Here is a 17,263-nt window from a genome sequence, read left to right on the forward strand (position 1 = left end):
TTAGGTGTTGAATTTATACAGCCATATGTAAAGCAAGCATTGTATTATGCCTCCTGCACAAATGCAGAAAAATGTATTTCCACCTTTCCACCTCCCACCAGTGCTTTATTAGTCTTTTGTGAAATGTAACTCTACTTTCATTTACTCTGATGAAAATCAAGATTTATTTCACCAAGTCCTATAATATAAAATGTGCTTAAATTGGACTAGAAACTACTTTCACAATTAGTTAAATTAGAATTAAATTCAAGCTCCCATTCTCTCACTAGTCTTGCTAGTGTATTTGAAGTACTTGAACCTTCTTTCATAGATTTCACATTATTTTCAGAGAAACCACGTATAAAATAACCTTGTGTGTCAGGAATAATATCCATCTCCATTCCTACTGCAATTTTCATCTGAGGATCCTGAGGTACTTTTTGAATATTCATTCAGTCTCACTGTACTGCTGAGCTTCACTATGTACATTGTACTCTGAGGCACCAAGAAGTAAATCACAAACCAAGGACACAGTTCTGATTTCCTCAGAATTATTAGCAAGTTTAATATGCTATTAGTGTCAAGTAGTGGAATACAGCTTGAGAATTCAGATTCTTTAAGCATCTGAATGACTCCAAGCCAGATTCTGTTATATGCTCAGAGGAGCTTTTCCTGGTTTCTACACCAGGTGATATTTTGCTCACAGTTAATGGCAGATATTGTTCTGTGTAGAACAAATCTTGTGCTCTTCAAAGTGCTAGAGTGGGACTGAATGTACACATGGCACTGTTGCTCAAATAAAAAAACCCACTATATAACAAACACCAGCAAATCCATTCACGATATCTGAGATTTATGTAATCCACACCTGAATTAGTCTTGAGTATTAAAATCTAATAATGAGATTCAATAATGAAATATGTTTTCCATCTTCCATTAGTAGGACTAGAATTCATTGTGCTGATAAGTCAATAGGAACACATTCAATGCACCTCAAAAAATGTCAACTTTCAACTAGCATGTTCTGAAACTGCTAAACATTAGACTTTACATTCATGTCTTCTTGCGCAATGTGTGGCGAGGCTTTGCACTAATGTTGCATGAGTGATTAATCAGAAACAGAGATATCAATGTTATTATGCTCGCATATCCATTTTTTTTACTTATCAGAGATGACCAGATACTCATTTTTTTCTTATTTCAGAACTGTATTGAAGGAGGTGATTCTCCCCTCCTGCTCTGCTCCTGTGAAGCCCCTCCTGTAGCACTGTGCACAGTTCTGGTGTCCCCATGGCGAGAACTCCATGGAACTGTCAGATCAAGCGCAGAGGAGAGCAACACAGCTGATAAGAGGACTGGAGCACGTCCCCCATGAAGACAGGCTGAAAGAGTTGTAGTTGTTCAGCCTGGAGAAAAGAAAGTTGAATTGAGATCTCAGAGAAACCTTCCAGTATGACAAGGGACCTACAGGGAAGCCAGAGAGAGACCCTTCATCAAGAACTGCAGCGACAGGACAAGGAGTAAAGGGTGACACCATGATATTTTCTGAAAAATCCCTTCACCAGGATTTTTCTCCTGAGAAGCCTCAGAAAAGAAATGTAAACAATAATTACCTGATTACTTGGAATGTGGTCTGGAGGTTGCTTACCACCAGGTGCATCTTTGATAGGTTCCATGTGAATTGTTTTTACTTAATAACCAATCACAGCCAGCTGTGTCACACTCTCTGGTCTGTCACGGGGTTTTATTATTCATTCTTGTCTAGCCTTCTGATGTCTCTTATCTTTCTTCAGTATAGTTTCAGTATATAATTTCTTTTAATATAATATCATAATGTAATAAATCAGCCTTCTGAGAACATGGAGTCAAATTCTCATCTCTCACCTCGTCCTGGGGACCCTCACAACACCACAACAATAAAGGGTATCAATTAAAAGAGGGGACACTGTGAGAGAGAGGTGAGGCACTGAAACAGGTTGCCTGGGGGGGCTGTGGATGCCCAACCCTGACAGTGTTCAAAACCTGTTCAAAAAGGCCTTGAGCAACCTGAACTAGCAAGAGGTGCCCCTGCCCACATCACAGGAGGTTGGGACTAGATGGTCTTTAAGGTCCATTTCAGCCCCTTAACATTCTACGACTCTGGGATTCAATATAGACAATTTATAGATTGTCTCAGTACAAAAGGATCTTAAAACAAGTGCAGTTTGTTTTGGTTTTTTCTGGATATATGCTTGTCACTCTTGTGCCGAGAATGACACAGGAACAGGCAGGAGACAGGATTGTAGAAGGAGCAAAGAAGCTTTATTCCAGAACCGTGTGGTTTTTATAGAGTGATATGATAGATTCTATTTGATTGGCTAACTAACAAAAACATCTTCCTCACACACTGTCTTTGAGAAGAACAGAAAGACAAAGCAGAAAAACACCACCTGTAGATTGTTTATACTTAACAAGTCACCACATCCTTACAACTCCCTAAAAACTCTCACAAGCCGCTGTGAGAAACCTTGATGTTTCTCTCTCTCTGCCCCATGGCATCCACATATGCTGTCCTGGCTAGAAAGACCACCAAAATATGCTACCCTTTTCAAACTCAATACAGCTTTCAGATTACTTCTTTTCACTCCTGAAGAGGATAAAAGTTCTTTTTTTTTCCCCTCTAGACAAAAATACAAGTACCAAAACCACACTAACTTTATGTTGTGAGGTACACAAGAACTAAAAGTATCTTTACTCTTCAGACTTTTGAGCAACAAAGGGAAAAAATGTGTTTTCAAAAATCAAATTAACTGAAAGAAACCTACAACGGGAATAGTTTGGTCCACAATCTAAGCTGTTTCTAATTAGAAAGTAGGAAAACATACACTCTCACATTTTGTTCACCAAGGGAATGAAGCCACATACAAATCATAGTCATACGAAATAAGGCACTGTAAATATTTGTTGAATTTAATAATTACATTTAACCATCTGTCTTGGACAAACCCTTGCTTTGTGACCCTGGAAGACAGCAAAATCCTAGTAAATAAATCAGTAGTTATCCAATATGAAATAGAAAATAGATCTATAAACACTTCAAGCAGGCTGTTTTCAAATCCAGTGTTCAAATCATAAAACACTTAAGGTTTGAAGGAACCACTGGAGATTATCTAGTCAACTTATGCTCAGATGTGTCCATGTTACAGGAATATTAATAACCAACAGATGAAAAGATTCCTTCTTTCATCTTAGTAAACATGATTCTACCTTTTTTTCCCCTAAAGTAGTAAAATGTGTCTATTTATGCTCCAAAACATTACACTGCTACATGAAAGTCAAAACAATTGTGCGGTTTGTCCAGAAACAGAATTTCAATAAAGCATGAAATCTTAATGGGGAATTAATAATACCTTCTAGAGTGATAATTAGTTCTGCTATGGTCAAAATCAAACACTCTACTATCTATTTTGTTGCTGAAAATCCATAGTAACTCCTAAAAAGTCAATAGATGTATGACAGTCTATATTAGTATAGATGAGACATGAGGGTCCATAAAGGTCATCTCACCGGGGAGATGACTTAAGCCTAAATTTCCTGTCTATACACTCCAAAAGTGTATAAACATCCCTAAATTCCAGAAATAAGGGAAGACAGGAATCTTAATATTTTAGAACATTAGAACTTTTTACAGGTCCTTTCTTCTGAAGCTTGCAGAGTACTAACACATATGTGAAATCCATTCTTTTTTTACCAAGTTTTTTGAGCTAATAAGTTGTCAAGGCAAGATTAAGAAAAAACAGAAGAAAAGCAAAAATAAGGAAAGAAAGAGAACCACTCACGGTAGCCTGCTGCTTCTCTGCTTTCTCAGCTGCCTCATTAAGCTGCTTTTGAAAAGCTTCCTGGAGAGATTTCATTTCCCTAGGTTATTGAAAACACAGAACACAAACTTCAACACAAGTGACCATTAGGAAATACTTATTCAGATTCAAAAATGGGCCTTTAATTATTCAGAGCAGCAAACAGATGTACTTTGTCTATGAGTCTCACAAATTAAATCATAAGGATTCCATGAAGTATAGTGCCAGTGCAAAACAAATATTATCTATGATGCAAAGTGGCCACTGTTTATATCTGCTGAATGGCCTGCTGTGCAAAACATCTGCCAGTGCATAATTTCTAACAAAAATGACTGGCACCAAAAAAGTGAGGAAAGTAGGCAAGTGAAAATCCACTGACATCAAGACATACTATTATCAATAAGAACTAGTTTATATCTGCTTTAAAATAAACAAATAAATCATGCTCTGATAAAATTCAACTTCATATGGCACTTTCTAGGGACAAGCAACAAAAAATCCAGTAGAAGATTCTGGCATAAAAAGAAAGAAGAACAGTATAATTTCTTGGATTGGGCTTTATTTGAATCAAGTGAAAATCCTTTGCATTACTGATTCAGTCAGAGATTTTCTCCAAATTGTGAGAATTTTCTATGCAAATTGTGAGAATTTTCTATTTTCTGGGGTTTTTTTCTGTGCATGTGGCACACTTTGGAGATGTAGCCAAGTAGTAAAATGACATTTTTCATAACAAATGTAGAGTTTTTGGAGGACTGCTGCTTGCATGGATAAACTCTCAATGAAGATCAAGCCAAAACTGGATTTACAGACAGTAACATAATATTTTCGCCCTGTGAAAACTAAACTGAATGGGAACCACATGATTTTAAAAGAATTTGCTACCTGCTGGATCATCTCTTTTTTTAGCTGATAACCCCTACTACTTTCAGCAATTTTGGCAACACCAGTAAAGAAGAGATTTAATTGAAGAAGTGATTGAGCAGCATGAAAACAGTATACCATCAGCACTAACAGATGCCATCATTTCACAGGGTTGGTGATACACAGATAGAATAAAACTGGGGGCATCATAGTAAGTGATCAAGTTTTACTTGCAACTTGGGAATTATGGAAGAATTTGCACAAAAGGAATTAAAAAAAAAAAACCTATTTTGAAGTCAGCAGAACACTTACTTAAAAAAGCTGAAATTCTAGTACTCTAAACTTTACTGTATCCTCCAGCATTGTAGAATACAATCAAAGTCACACTCAGGCCAAGTTTGCAGCTCATGTTTGTTCAAAGAAAGATCATAACATTAATACTAGGATATATTTTGAATTTTGGCTTCTATAATGCAATAGATTTAAGCATAATACTTACCAGTTTTCTTCATTTACTGCAGATAAAAGGTAGCCTGAGGACCCTGGCAAATAAACTTTTCCCTAGTGAAATTCTATGAGGGAGATTCCCTGGCACATTTTTAATACCTCTTTCATACGTTGAACTTTTACACCTCTCTGGAAATTAAATCTAGTAAGTCTGTAAACTGCTGGCAACAGTAGTAGCCCCAAAGCATTTCCTTGTAGCATACTGTAAAAACTTTTCATTTTCTGAATGATGGAGTGGGCTGCTCAGCAGTAGATTGCACTGATACACTTTTTATTTCTGGGAACTGCTCTTGTGCAGAACACTCAATGTCTGGATGCTTTAGAAGCAAAACTCAACATGTATTTTTGAGTGGAACTTGAGAGACTGCAAGTGGTGATTTACAGAGGAGATTAGAAGCAATATTTGAAATATGTAATAAAATTTTCTTTTAGCAGACTCAATTTTCCCACCTGCAACTGAGATCTATTTACTAAACAGTCCATTAATACTTTTAATTAATTCATGTCTCAATTTCATAAAGGACAGTTGCACAACAATCAAACTACTACAAAACTGCATTCATGTATGATGGAGGATTTTGTCTGTGCCAAGGACAGCTATGATTCTGAGATGTACACCTTCAGTCACATAAGTATTTAAATAGGACAGTAGCCAAAGTAATTTCTTTATAATTTAATACATTTGTCTGGAATATCTGAAAGATTGCTATGTATCACAGTAAGATTAAGAAATTCTACTGGTATTGTATTGCAGACCTTCTATATTGGATATTTAAGAGACGAAGGTAATTTTCTCACAAGGTTTCTATGTAGCAATGCAATTCCATATGTACTTCCATGTGTACTTCTACAGTGAATGCAGAGGTAAGACGGCCACGGAATTTAATTACTGCATTTTTAACAATGAAGGAAGTATGAACTTAATAATTTTTCTTACTAAACATTTCTCCTAGGGAGAAATATGAAGTGTAGATGCACTCATTATATACTATTTTTCCAACAAAAGTGGTCACTGTATTAGTTATGTTTTCTGGTTACTAAAATTGTATTGATGTTGCCCTTTGCTGGGCTGAATTTCAAGAATGAAGAGACACAGAATGATTAAGTTACTCACAATGAAGCACTAGGGAAACTGAGACAAAAGACTAGGCTGGAACTTGCATTCCCAGCCATGGGAACTAATTTTTTAAGTGCTCAATGAATAGTTTGAAATTAGTACTTCTTTCTCTTTCTAATTCCATTCATCACAAATATCCAGTGATGTATTCCTGTTTGCCCATGGACTAGTGATTTTGAGTGTCTACACACATAAAGATTTAATTAAAAGGTTTGAATAAATGTCATCATCTCCAAACTTAGAGATTTAGACACTTTAGTAATTTAATTTTCTAAAAATCCTGAAATAATTTTTTAAGGAATACTTCATGACTAAATCTTCCTTTAAAATTCAAAATGCTTTTCATCACAGATATGTCACCATACCATTTTAATACAATTTTCCTATCATATGTCCATTATCAGCAAATCCATCATTTGTTTCAAAAAGGGTACTTCCTGCCTTTATTGTACTGTTACAATTAGCAGACTCTGAAATACAGCAGTGTTTATCTATATAGTAAAAGGAAAGATGGAATTTGCTAGCCTGACAGCCTTTAGTCAGGAAATGGAAAGAGAAGGTAGGAAGTGAGGGTCTTACCTTTGGTTTTGGCCCAGTTCCAGAAGTTTCTGCACATCACTTTTGGTTGATGCTTCATCATTTTTTAAAGACTGATAGGAAGAAAAGAAAACTGTATTAAAGAGATCCTTTTTATTAATAATCTGTCAAAATATTTAGCCCTCATTCATAAAATGGTCCTGGTGAATTGCAGATATTATCAATTAAGAAAATTGGAAGAATACTCGGATTTTTCTTTACTGTAGCTCAAACACAGTTGTGTATTTTTCAAATACTAAATGAGAGATAAATAAAATAAGCAGATTTAGAAATAGACAAATTACCAAAAGCATTAGAATTGTATGACCAAGTAAGTGTGTATATGCAGAAGATAATACTACAGCTTTTTGCTCATATCAAGATCTCTGTAGTGTTGAATCTAAATTATTTCACTGTGTAATTTTGCTGAATACCACCTTCAACTGTGCTACATTCTAAAATAAATTTGCTACAAGGAGAGCATATTTCTCTAAAAGGCAAGAAAAAGGCTACAATAATGGTGATAAAGCACTCAAAAAAACCCCAAATTAAACCCAATTCTCAAACCAAAAACCCCAAAGATCAAAGGGTTGAATAATTAAAACCAGAGAAGTCTGGACCATAAAAAAATATAAATACTATAATATAGCACAGTACTGATACATACACACCACTAGTATTGTCTTGTGAACAGACAGAGTGCTTCTTCTTTTATTTTTCCCAGCTACCTTACATCAATGAAGACAAAGATGTATTGTCAGAAAAATAATTTCCTATAAAATGGCATGAAATACAAAGGCCAATTTCAACTGATAATATTCTAAATGTTTTCATCAGACCAACAGACTCTAATGGGAAAAACAGGCACTCCCTCAGCTGAATATCTGGACCTCAAATCCAGGGAAGCATCTTCAATCTAGTTTTTCCTCTGAGGAGCTGATGTGAGTTTAGAGTTATCTTACTGCCCTTTCAGCCTAACCATGGCATCCAGAAGTTAAAAATGAAGGGAAGTCTCATCTCTCACTTCAGGCTCATCTAGCACAGTTTGTCAGCTGAACTTGTAAAGCAATGCCCTGCAGTAAATACAGCCAGACTGTGTAGAGAGCATGTCAGAAAGGTAAACTCAGCAGCTAAATTAAGTTGAGTGTATGGAATTCAGCAGCAAAGATCTGACCTGCAACAGCAAAGGCCATCGTTTGCAGTAGCTGCCAGTACAAATGTGAGTCAAGGGGCCAGCTGGAAATATAATTGGGATAGTAGAAGATGACATGTTTTAGTTAAGATTTTAAAATTAGTTAAGAAACTAAGTTAGCCAGCAAAGATCACGTACCTTAAAGAGTAACAAATATAGTGAGAAAGAGAAGCTAGAAGTGACAGGGATAGATGAAACAACTGTGAAGGAGCAGAGACCATAGAAATACCTTGCCTCCCCTATTTCAAAATCCCACCCACCCAATTAAGGGAGCACAATTGTGCAGCCACAATGGATTTTCAGCTGACTACAATACAAAGTGGGCAGGTAAGGATTATGTATTATGCCTCCTTAGAAACCACTTGGATATGTAAAACCTTTTCTGTATAAATAGAGGGCAGAAGTCTGCAATTCCTTGCACATATATTTGCAAATTATTCCACATCTGTCCAGTGCTGCAATAAAATACCCTTCTTTTAAACTTTAATTAGTTGAAGGGTTGTCTGTCTGTGCTTCAAATGTGTGTCAGCTCCATTAATACTGTATATTTCTTGTCATTCTCTTCCTTTTCCTATGTTCTATTTTGATATTTTCTTTATTTTTATTGAGTTGACAAAGGCCCCAAAACATTAGTATGAAATTTTCCATGAAACCATCAGGTTTATGTTAAGTGAAAGATGAATAAAACAAACAAAATAATAATTACTCACATATTTTATGATTTTTAAAAAGAAACACATTTTTGTAATTAAAAGATACCAATAAAAATGTTGAGGTAAGTAAGCAATCTTATAGAAACTGAGACAGAGTCTAACCTGGAGGTTTACTTTAATTCCCTGAAGTTCTTTAGAAGTCTTTAACAGTTGATGAAGTATGTTGCTCCTCTCCTTAAAGACTTCTTTCAGCTGTCTTTCCAGTTCTTCATAGCCCTGTCTAACACAAAGAATAAAAGCATGAGAAAATTTCAAAACATTTGTCAATGCAACTTAAAACATATCTTTGTTCATCCAAATTTAATTCATTCCAACACCCCATATAGATTTCAAGGGGACTATGTCCCCTTGCTCACCTATAGAACTTAGAATATACATGAATATATGTTTTATGCATTGAAATGATGTCCCGCTTCTGAGTGAGCACATTTCCAGATTGAAACACTGCAAATGATGGATTGTCTGTGGTGAACAGGAGACATAAAGGGATGTATTTAGCATGAGTGACAGTTTGAGATTTTTCTTACCTTAAATCATATACCATACAAGAAACAAAACTCTGAAAGTATGAAGTTTTGAGACATGAGTAAGAACAGTTCAGATTTGTTAAACTTGGTAAATGAAACACAGGACTCCTTTAACATGAGTGCCTTAGTATCAAGTATAATTAATAAAAGTTATGTGTTACTGGCTGTGCTAGATCACAACCGCTTTTGCAAAACAAGAAGCCTAGCCCCAGGTGATAAGCACATGGTGGATGCCATGCCTAATGCTAACTGCTCTTGGAGAAAAACAAAAACCAAGTGGGCTAAGATGATAAGGGAAAGGACTGTGAGCTAATGGGTTTGGCTAACCGCTTTTTCTGCAGGACAAGGGCTTAACCCGCATGCGCTAAGTGATACGGAAGAACATTTACTAGCTGACACTTCTATGAATAATAGAAGAACTGCCACAAAGCACAGAAAAGTGTAATAAAAGAATAGGAACATAATTATCACACAATGTCACATGAAGTATAACTGATACAGCAATAAAGTGTGTAATAGTACAAGCAAGCATTAGTAAAATAAGTGTGATTAATGTATAAGATAAGAATAGTGTGCCATGTTTGTAACCTAAGATAAGAAAACCACAAGTTATAGAATATTGTATTTGTAGGGACCCTTGTGGCAGGCAGGAATGATGAATCTGACTCCTTGTTCTCAGAAGGCTAATTTGTTATTTTATGATACTATATTATATTAAAAAATACTATACTATACTAAAGAATAGAGAAAGGACACTTATGCAATGCTAAAAAGCTAATAATGGAAAACTCATGACTCTTTCCAGAGTCCCAGCACAGCTTGGCCCTGATTGGCCAATGAGTGAAAACAACTCACAGCAGAAACCAATGAAGCAATCACATGTGGGTAAACAATCTCCAAACACATTCCACATGTGAGCACAACACAGGAGAAGCAAATGAGATAAGAATTTGTTTTCCTTTTTCTCTGAGGCTTCTCAGCTTCCCAGGAGAAAAATCCTGGGTGAAGGGATTTTTCAGAGAATGTGAATGCCACAGTAGAAGACCCCAACCCCTTAAGACTGTAACTTTCAGATAAACAAACAAACAGTGTGGTTGCCAAAATTGTAAATGAGTAAATAACCACTGTAAGATGAGCATGGCAGAGATGCACATGGAGGTGTGGCGTTAACCATGATGCCTATATAACTCAGGTCAAAGTTACAAAGTGCTTATACAACCTGAGTAATAAGACATTAATATAACCTAATATCAATATAACCTGATATAAACTTTCTATACAACTTTCTATACCATGCTAATGGTTAGCATATTGTTCTATACAATATAATGGTGAGTATATGGTTAACTACTTGCTTAATGCCAAATAGACAAAAAAAAAAAAAAAAAACTCCACACTAGATGGATAGTTTCAGAGATAGATAAGTATAGTACTAATGAGAAACTGGCAAATGTAAAGGCAATAAGGCACAAAACAAAGAATTTAGGCCGGTTAGCATCAGACAGACCAAGGAACACTGTAACTGCACATGCTCTGAAGACAAAGTCGAAAAGCTCAGATGTGAAGATTTTGGAAGCCTTCATCAAACCCTGATGATCCTTGAACTGGGGAGGCACAAATGCAGCACAAAAGAATATCCAATAACCATGAGATCATTCCATATAAATTACTTCTGGCACGTATGTGATGATGTTACAGTGATACAGTAATACCAAGCAATACCCCATAAATAACCCACAGCACTTGGCAAAGGTGGGTGACTCAGGTGGAGATATCCCCCTCACAACCAGCACTGCAATAAACAAATACCTGCTCTACAAACATCAGTCTATGGGGATTTATTTCCAACCTATCTTTTGGGCATCAGCCCCCTGCATGCCACACGCTCCCACTGACCATGCCCATAAGGGTGTGCTTTACTTTTCAGCTCCTTGCTGTGGAGTAGAATTCTTTGAATCATAAAGTTTAACTCATTCTATAATTTCTTCTCAGTCAAACCTTACAGTATACACTAGAACTGACAGATGTGCTCAGTGGAATCAAACTCAGTTATTAATTAATGGATGAGTAAAATCATTCTATCCTTTTCAAAATGGAATATTTACTTGGAATGAAACCTTTTATTTTAAAGTTTTTATAAAATCCGCAATGAAATAAATCCAATTCATATTGCTTGAGGTTAAATGAAATACAGATGCAGCTCTCATATTCCATTTCAGAAAAACAAGTAAACTTCACAATTAATGCTAATGCAACATTCTTTTTAATTTAAAATTGTTGTTTTGAGAAAGACCAAACAGTGAATTAAAACACCTTTTCCTTTTGCAACTTAATTTTTCTTTTCATGCAGTACTTCTAGTTCTAAAAAGGGGGGGGAAATCTCAAATTTGCAATGCAAAAGTTGTATTTACTAGAAGATTCAAGACCTTGAGATTAAGCAGGGATCTACTTTGAATACACACTTTAGCAAGAAACTTAGGAAAGCAAATTAAATTTCTTATCTAATATCAGTACTATCTACTTTAGCAAACGACAAGCTCACAAAACATAACAGACTTATAAAAATGAAAATTATTCTATATTAAATGCTACTTTAAGTAACTAGAAGTGATGACAGGGACTTGACTTTCCTCATAAAATAACTAGATAACGATGTTATCAAAACATAAATTCAAAGCCAGCTGAATGGAGTTTTGAGCATCCTGGTCTAGTGGAAGGTTTCCCTAGCCATGGCAGGGGATTGGAACTGAAATTCTCTTCTAATCCAAACATTCTATGATCTTATGATCAAAAATAAGTTAGCTCTAATAGAGTTCATGCAGCAAACTCACATGGGTTTAAAGGAAAATGTATAAACCAAAATTATGGACCTTCCAAATTTAGCATTATTTACACATATAGTTTCTTTTTTGGTTCAATTTTTTCTATCAAATTGTATAAAGGAAAATATATGAATCAAAATTAGCTAGTGCTAGAATATATGATAAATATAAGCATTCTCATCTTTACCTGCAATATATATAAAATATTCTGTGTAATACAGGACCACCTACAGGGCTTTTTTTTTGTTTCCATGCAAGCTACATATGATTCTAAAGGAAGTAGCATTGTAACAGAGCAGCCTTAGCTCAGCAGTAACATTATGTGCAGTCAGCCTGACAAGTTTCAGAGAATACCACCAGTTTAATTTGCCATAAACACAGGTCAAGGAAGAATTTCCTCCTGCCAAAGTGATCAGGTAGTTTCAATAAGGTCATCACTTCCATTCCTTCTTAAGTAACAGAAAAACATGCGTTACTCCTGATGGTCTCTTTTTGCTATGTTGGGCTTTTTTTTTTTTTTTAATTACATGCTGGTGGTAACATTGTGTTTTAGCAATCACTTTGAAGTACCATCCTCAGTCCCCTAAACACATTTGAGCATTTAATGGTCATCTGTCCACCCCAGGCTGCCCCATGGGTATTCAGTTGGCATATGTTTTGCCCTGTTGCCTGATAATTAGCAATTTGCATAAACTAGGAGATTTCCAGAATTAAAAAAAAATAAGTTAATTATGCATGCACTTCTCCTTTCCTTCATATTATCTTCTATGACACACTGTGGAGTCAAAAAGCCAACAACCAACTTACCATGGTGAGTCACAAATCAAATCAAACTCTCATAACTGTTTGTAAGGACTTACAGAGCACAGTTGCCTGTCTCAAACACTGTCAAGAAGGAACTTGCCATGAGGAAAGCCACCATAGCAGAAACTTCAGATAAGCACAGAAGTGAGGAATTCCTTCCAAACATATAGATAGGTGTGTTGAGACTTTTTCCTTCTTCAAGTTGTCCTTCAGTAGGCACTGTGTCTACAGCAAAGAATCCTCCCTGTATTTATACACCTCTAATATGGGACAGACATCTTCTGAAAAGGAAATGCCTAAATTCTTTACAACTATTCAAATACAGACTGCATAAAATGGACTTATCCTCTGTATGCAGAGCTGATTTTTCACACAAGTTCTACAGGATTTAGTCTTTAAATTTAGCACACCAACTCACTCTTCTCCTAAATTTACCCTTTTCAGTTCTGATACTCTGATTGTTTATGTCCATTATACTACACTTGGTCTGATCTTCCACTGCCCATCTAAAACTTTTGACTAAGACCTCAGTGCTACCACCCTTAAATAAAGCACTGTTAATACTGTCTCCTCAGATAACATCTCTTACGACAGAGTCAGGTTACCATTTCTCTAACACCTTGCTGTATAATTTGATCCGGTAGCTGCTTTGGAACTTAACATTTAATTTTGATGGACATTACTATATTTTGATGGACACTACTACATTTAATAAAAAGGGAACTTAACAACATCATGAAATCTATAGAAAATGATAGCAAATCTCTTTCAGTCCAAACTGTTATCTCAGTTGGTATCAAGCTGAAAAATTTCTACTTTACTTGACAGAACTGTCAATGAGTATCCCCTGAAAGTCTATTTCAATGTTTAATGACTTAGTTCAGTAAAGTTCACTGACAGTACAATTCTAATCAATACTGCTTTCAGCATAATTTACACGAGGAAAGTTTGGAGTAACAAAATGTAGCCCAATTAGTGAATACAAATTATGAGGAACAGACAAGGGAAACAAGAGAACTGGCAGTTTAAAAAATCTGGTCACTTTTGAAACATTAAAGACAAGTGCTGAAAAAAAAAAAGGATAAATTTTAAAGAACAAGAAATGCAAAACAAATGAAAAGGGTATAAAAGCAAAATTATTTCTCTAACACTTGCCAAATATTGCAAACTTATATAAGAGATATATAATCCTCTCAGATTAAATGACAGGAAGTTATTCAGAAATGGCTCTATGCAGAAAACATTGCAATATAGCACAGTATCTACTTTGTGTCTCTCCTTTCAACAGATGACATATAGAGCTATGGGCATTAATTCAGCAATTCTTGATCCTGTTAAATGGCTTTTTGTTTCCTTCCAAAATGTACTGAAAATAAAGTTTATAAAAAGTGATACTCTTCCCATTTGTACAAGCACTAAAACCATACTGACTTTTCTCTTCAAAAAAGTTAAAGACTTCTCTTTGAAGTTTTTCTTCATACAATTAGGCTTAATAACATTTCATTGTCTAATAAAAACTGATTGTGATATTTATAGCTTGATGAATCATCAGTAATGTATCTGAAGAAACAGAATAACATGTGAATGTGGAGACTCTGATGGATAACATGATAGATCAGTCAAACAGGCATGCTCTACTTTTTTATATTAGGTTTAAGTATGTGTTTTCTTCTGGATATAAAATTTTATGTTTATAATACTAATTTTAGGTTTATAGGAATGATACATATTAATTGCCATTTCATCCATCCATTTGGAAATTTATCTTACTGGTGTGTAGGACTTTGGTGAGATTTAGATCAATTCTTAATTAAATCTTCAGTGGTTTTCACTTAATGTTTCTATTTTGAAAAACACTGAAGACCTATGACAAAACATTCAGGCAAATTGCCTCCTTCCTTCTATCAGTGTTCCCACTGTGTTTAGGCACTCATCCAGTGCCTAAAGCAGTTAAAAACGTTATTTTTTGTTTGTTGTTTGATTTTCATCTATCATTTCAGTATTTGAGCTCAGTAGCTGTAATTTTTGTTGATTCACAGGCCATACCAATGCTTATCACATTTGGTTCCTGTTTAAATCCTCATGTTTGCCCAGGCTCACTGCACTCAGTTACACAACTCTTGATCAAGACAAGGTCATGATGTCCTTGTGACATGGACAAAGGACAAACTAAAAGAAAAACTACAGTTGTATGCCATACCTGCATTTGGACACTAATTCCATAGCTACTTCATCTTTAAATGACTTGGAATAGTAAAGAAACATCACTACCTTCACAATTTCACCCTTTTCTGGGACTCTATGGGAACTATAGATAGATGAGGTATTTTTAAAAAATACCAGTATAATATAAAATGGAAAGCATTACCAAGTGCAAATATTAATGTTTCTATCTGTTCCCACTATAATATTTCAAATTAATTTAAACACATCTATTTTCTAACTATACCATGATGAGAATTACATGGGGAGGGAAAAAACGGCTAAATTTATCACACAGCAAATGCAAATAAAGTGCTAAGCTTATCACGGTTCAGTCAAATTTGTGTTTGTTGTTGAGAAAATCCTTCTGAACTGCTGAAATGCAGCTATGCTAACAAGCAGATATAAAAAGCAAATGCTGACAACAAATGCCCAGCTCACTTCCTACAGACTTCCCTTTTCTCAGGCATTAACTCTTCCTGTAGCAGATGGCTCCATCAGCAGCCAGCATCTGCTATGTTTTCTAGATGGAGCAAAATGGAACTTCACTCCCAAGTTCTTATTTTTATCAGGTTCCCAGGGACATAAGTGCTTCTTGAGCTGCACTAAGAACTATGTGAACTAAACCTGCTCAGAGAATATGTAACTTACAGAACAGCTGTGTCCATGTATTTATTTGGGTTTTTTTCCTTCTCCTTCCACATCTCCTTGGAATGACGTTTCCATTGCTAGTTCAATGAAAGAAAATGCTACATAACTAACTTCTTCAGCAAGACAGTGATATGAAGTTTCTTTGCAGGAATGGTACATGAACATGCCTGAAATTTACAATATATGTAAAGGTGATGGTTCAAGATATTATTTCTCCTGAAAAAGGGCTTCCTTTGCTCTATATTCATCGCATTTTTACTAGATTAATACTGAAACATACGTAACTTCATTAACTTGTCTATATGTACACTTTTTCTTAGCATGACTGTCACACATTTTTCTACATTTTTCATTGGCTTTTGTGATCTTCACTTAAGTGATGACCAAAACAACCAAATCAAAATTGAAAAGGATGGAACGTGGCATTACTGCAGCAATGCTAAAGTATTCTAAATTCACTCTGGAGAAATTTCCCACATTATCAGCATGTAAGTTGTTCAAACTCCATTCTGCAAGTGTTACTGTAGAATTTAAACTTTTCTAAATGCCCCAAATATCAGATTTAGTAATTCTATCCTCATGATTAATTTTAATATATGAAATTAAAATATAATTTAAAAGTAAAAATGCAATTCAAAAGATGTTCAGGAATTGAACTGAAATTTGAGCAACTCTAGGTATACTTAAAAATCCTCCCAATTCCCCAAAAGAAAAACAAATATTCTGGAAATATTTACAGCAGCTAGCTTGCATATATTCTCATGTCTTTTAAAGCTGTTCTCCTGTGCAGTAAATGTAGAGATTTTCTTACATTAGGAAGAAAGGTAATGCTCAAACTGCATTTGAATAAATTTAATGTTAAGCAACCTAATTGAATAGCTTACATCATTTATTTTGAACCTATATTTAACTTCCCTCTGATAATGGCTTAGTGTTGAGGGAACGAAAAATGTTAATTTAAACAAAAAAACTTTAGACAACCGAGCTTTTTTGCTGCTGCTGTGTTACAGGGTATCACATGCCAAGCCCCAGGACTGACTGACCGATCTCTTATGAAGCTGCAAGCATTTCACTGGCCAGATCCCGAGGGGGTGTGGAGTTCAGACCAGCGAGAATATCCAGAATGGGTCTTTCAAAATGCCCTTTATAAGAAAAATAAATCTCTCATGGAAAATAAATCTCTCTGTTGCCACAGAAACATCTGGAGGTGAGGTGTCTTTGTCTCCTTGTCCCTCAGCCCCCGCCACATGCAACCTAACAGCGTTGGATAACACAGAGAGTCCAGGGGAAGATCAATCCCCCAGTGTGAGACCTTGCCTTCCTGTCTGTACCTGGAAATACAAAGTTAGACTGTGAGAAACTATGCAGGCTTTAGCAAAAATTAGCTACAAATTCCCACAAAGTGAACAGTAACCTGTCTTTCACGAGGCTGTAAAATAGACACTCCTGTTTACTGCTACACATTCCAAGAAAGTT

At 35.5% G+C, this 17,263-nt stretch overlaps 1 protein-coding gene across 1 annotated transcript in view; it reads right to left on the reverse strand.

Moving 5' to 3' along the window:
- LUZP2 (leucine zipper protein 2) overlaps positions 1-17,263 on the reverse strand; it is a 151,178-nt gene that overhangs the window by 76,360 nt on the left and 57,555 nt on the right. The window contains exons 2-4 of the mRNA XM_030950207.1: positions 8,884-9,001; positions 6,880-6,950; positions 3,798-3,876 (exon numbers count right to left, since the gene is read on the reverse strand). Coding sequence (XP_030806067.1) covers positions 3,798-3,876; positions 6,880-6,950; positions 8,884-9,001 — 268 coding nt within the window. The remainder of the gene's footprint in view (positions 1-3,797; positions 3,877-6,879; positions 6,951-8,883; positions 9,002-17,263) is intronic.

This window comes from Camarhynchus parvulus, chromosome 5, assembly GCF_901933205.1.
Source record: "Camarhynchus parvulus chromosome 5, STF_HiC, whole genome shotgun sequence".
Classification (NCBI taxonomy): Eukaryota; Metazoa; Chordata; class Aves; order Passeriformes; family Thraupidae; genus Camarhynchus; species Camarhynchus parvulus.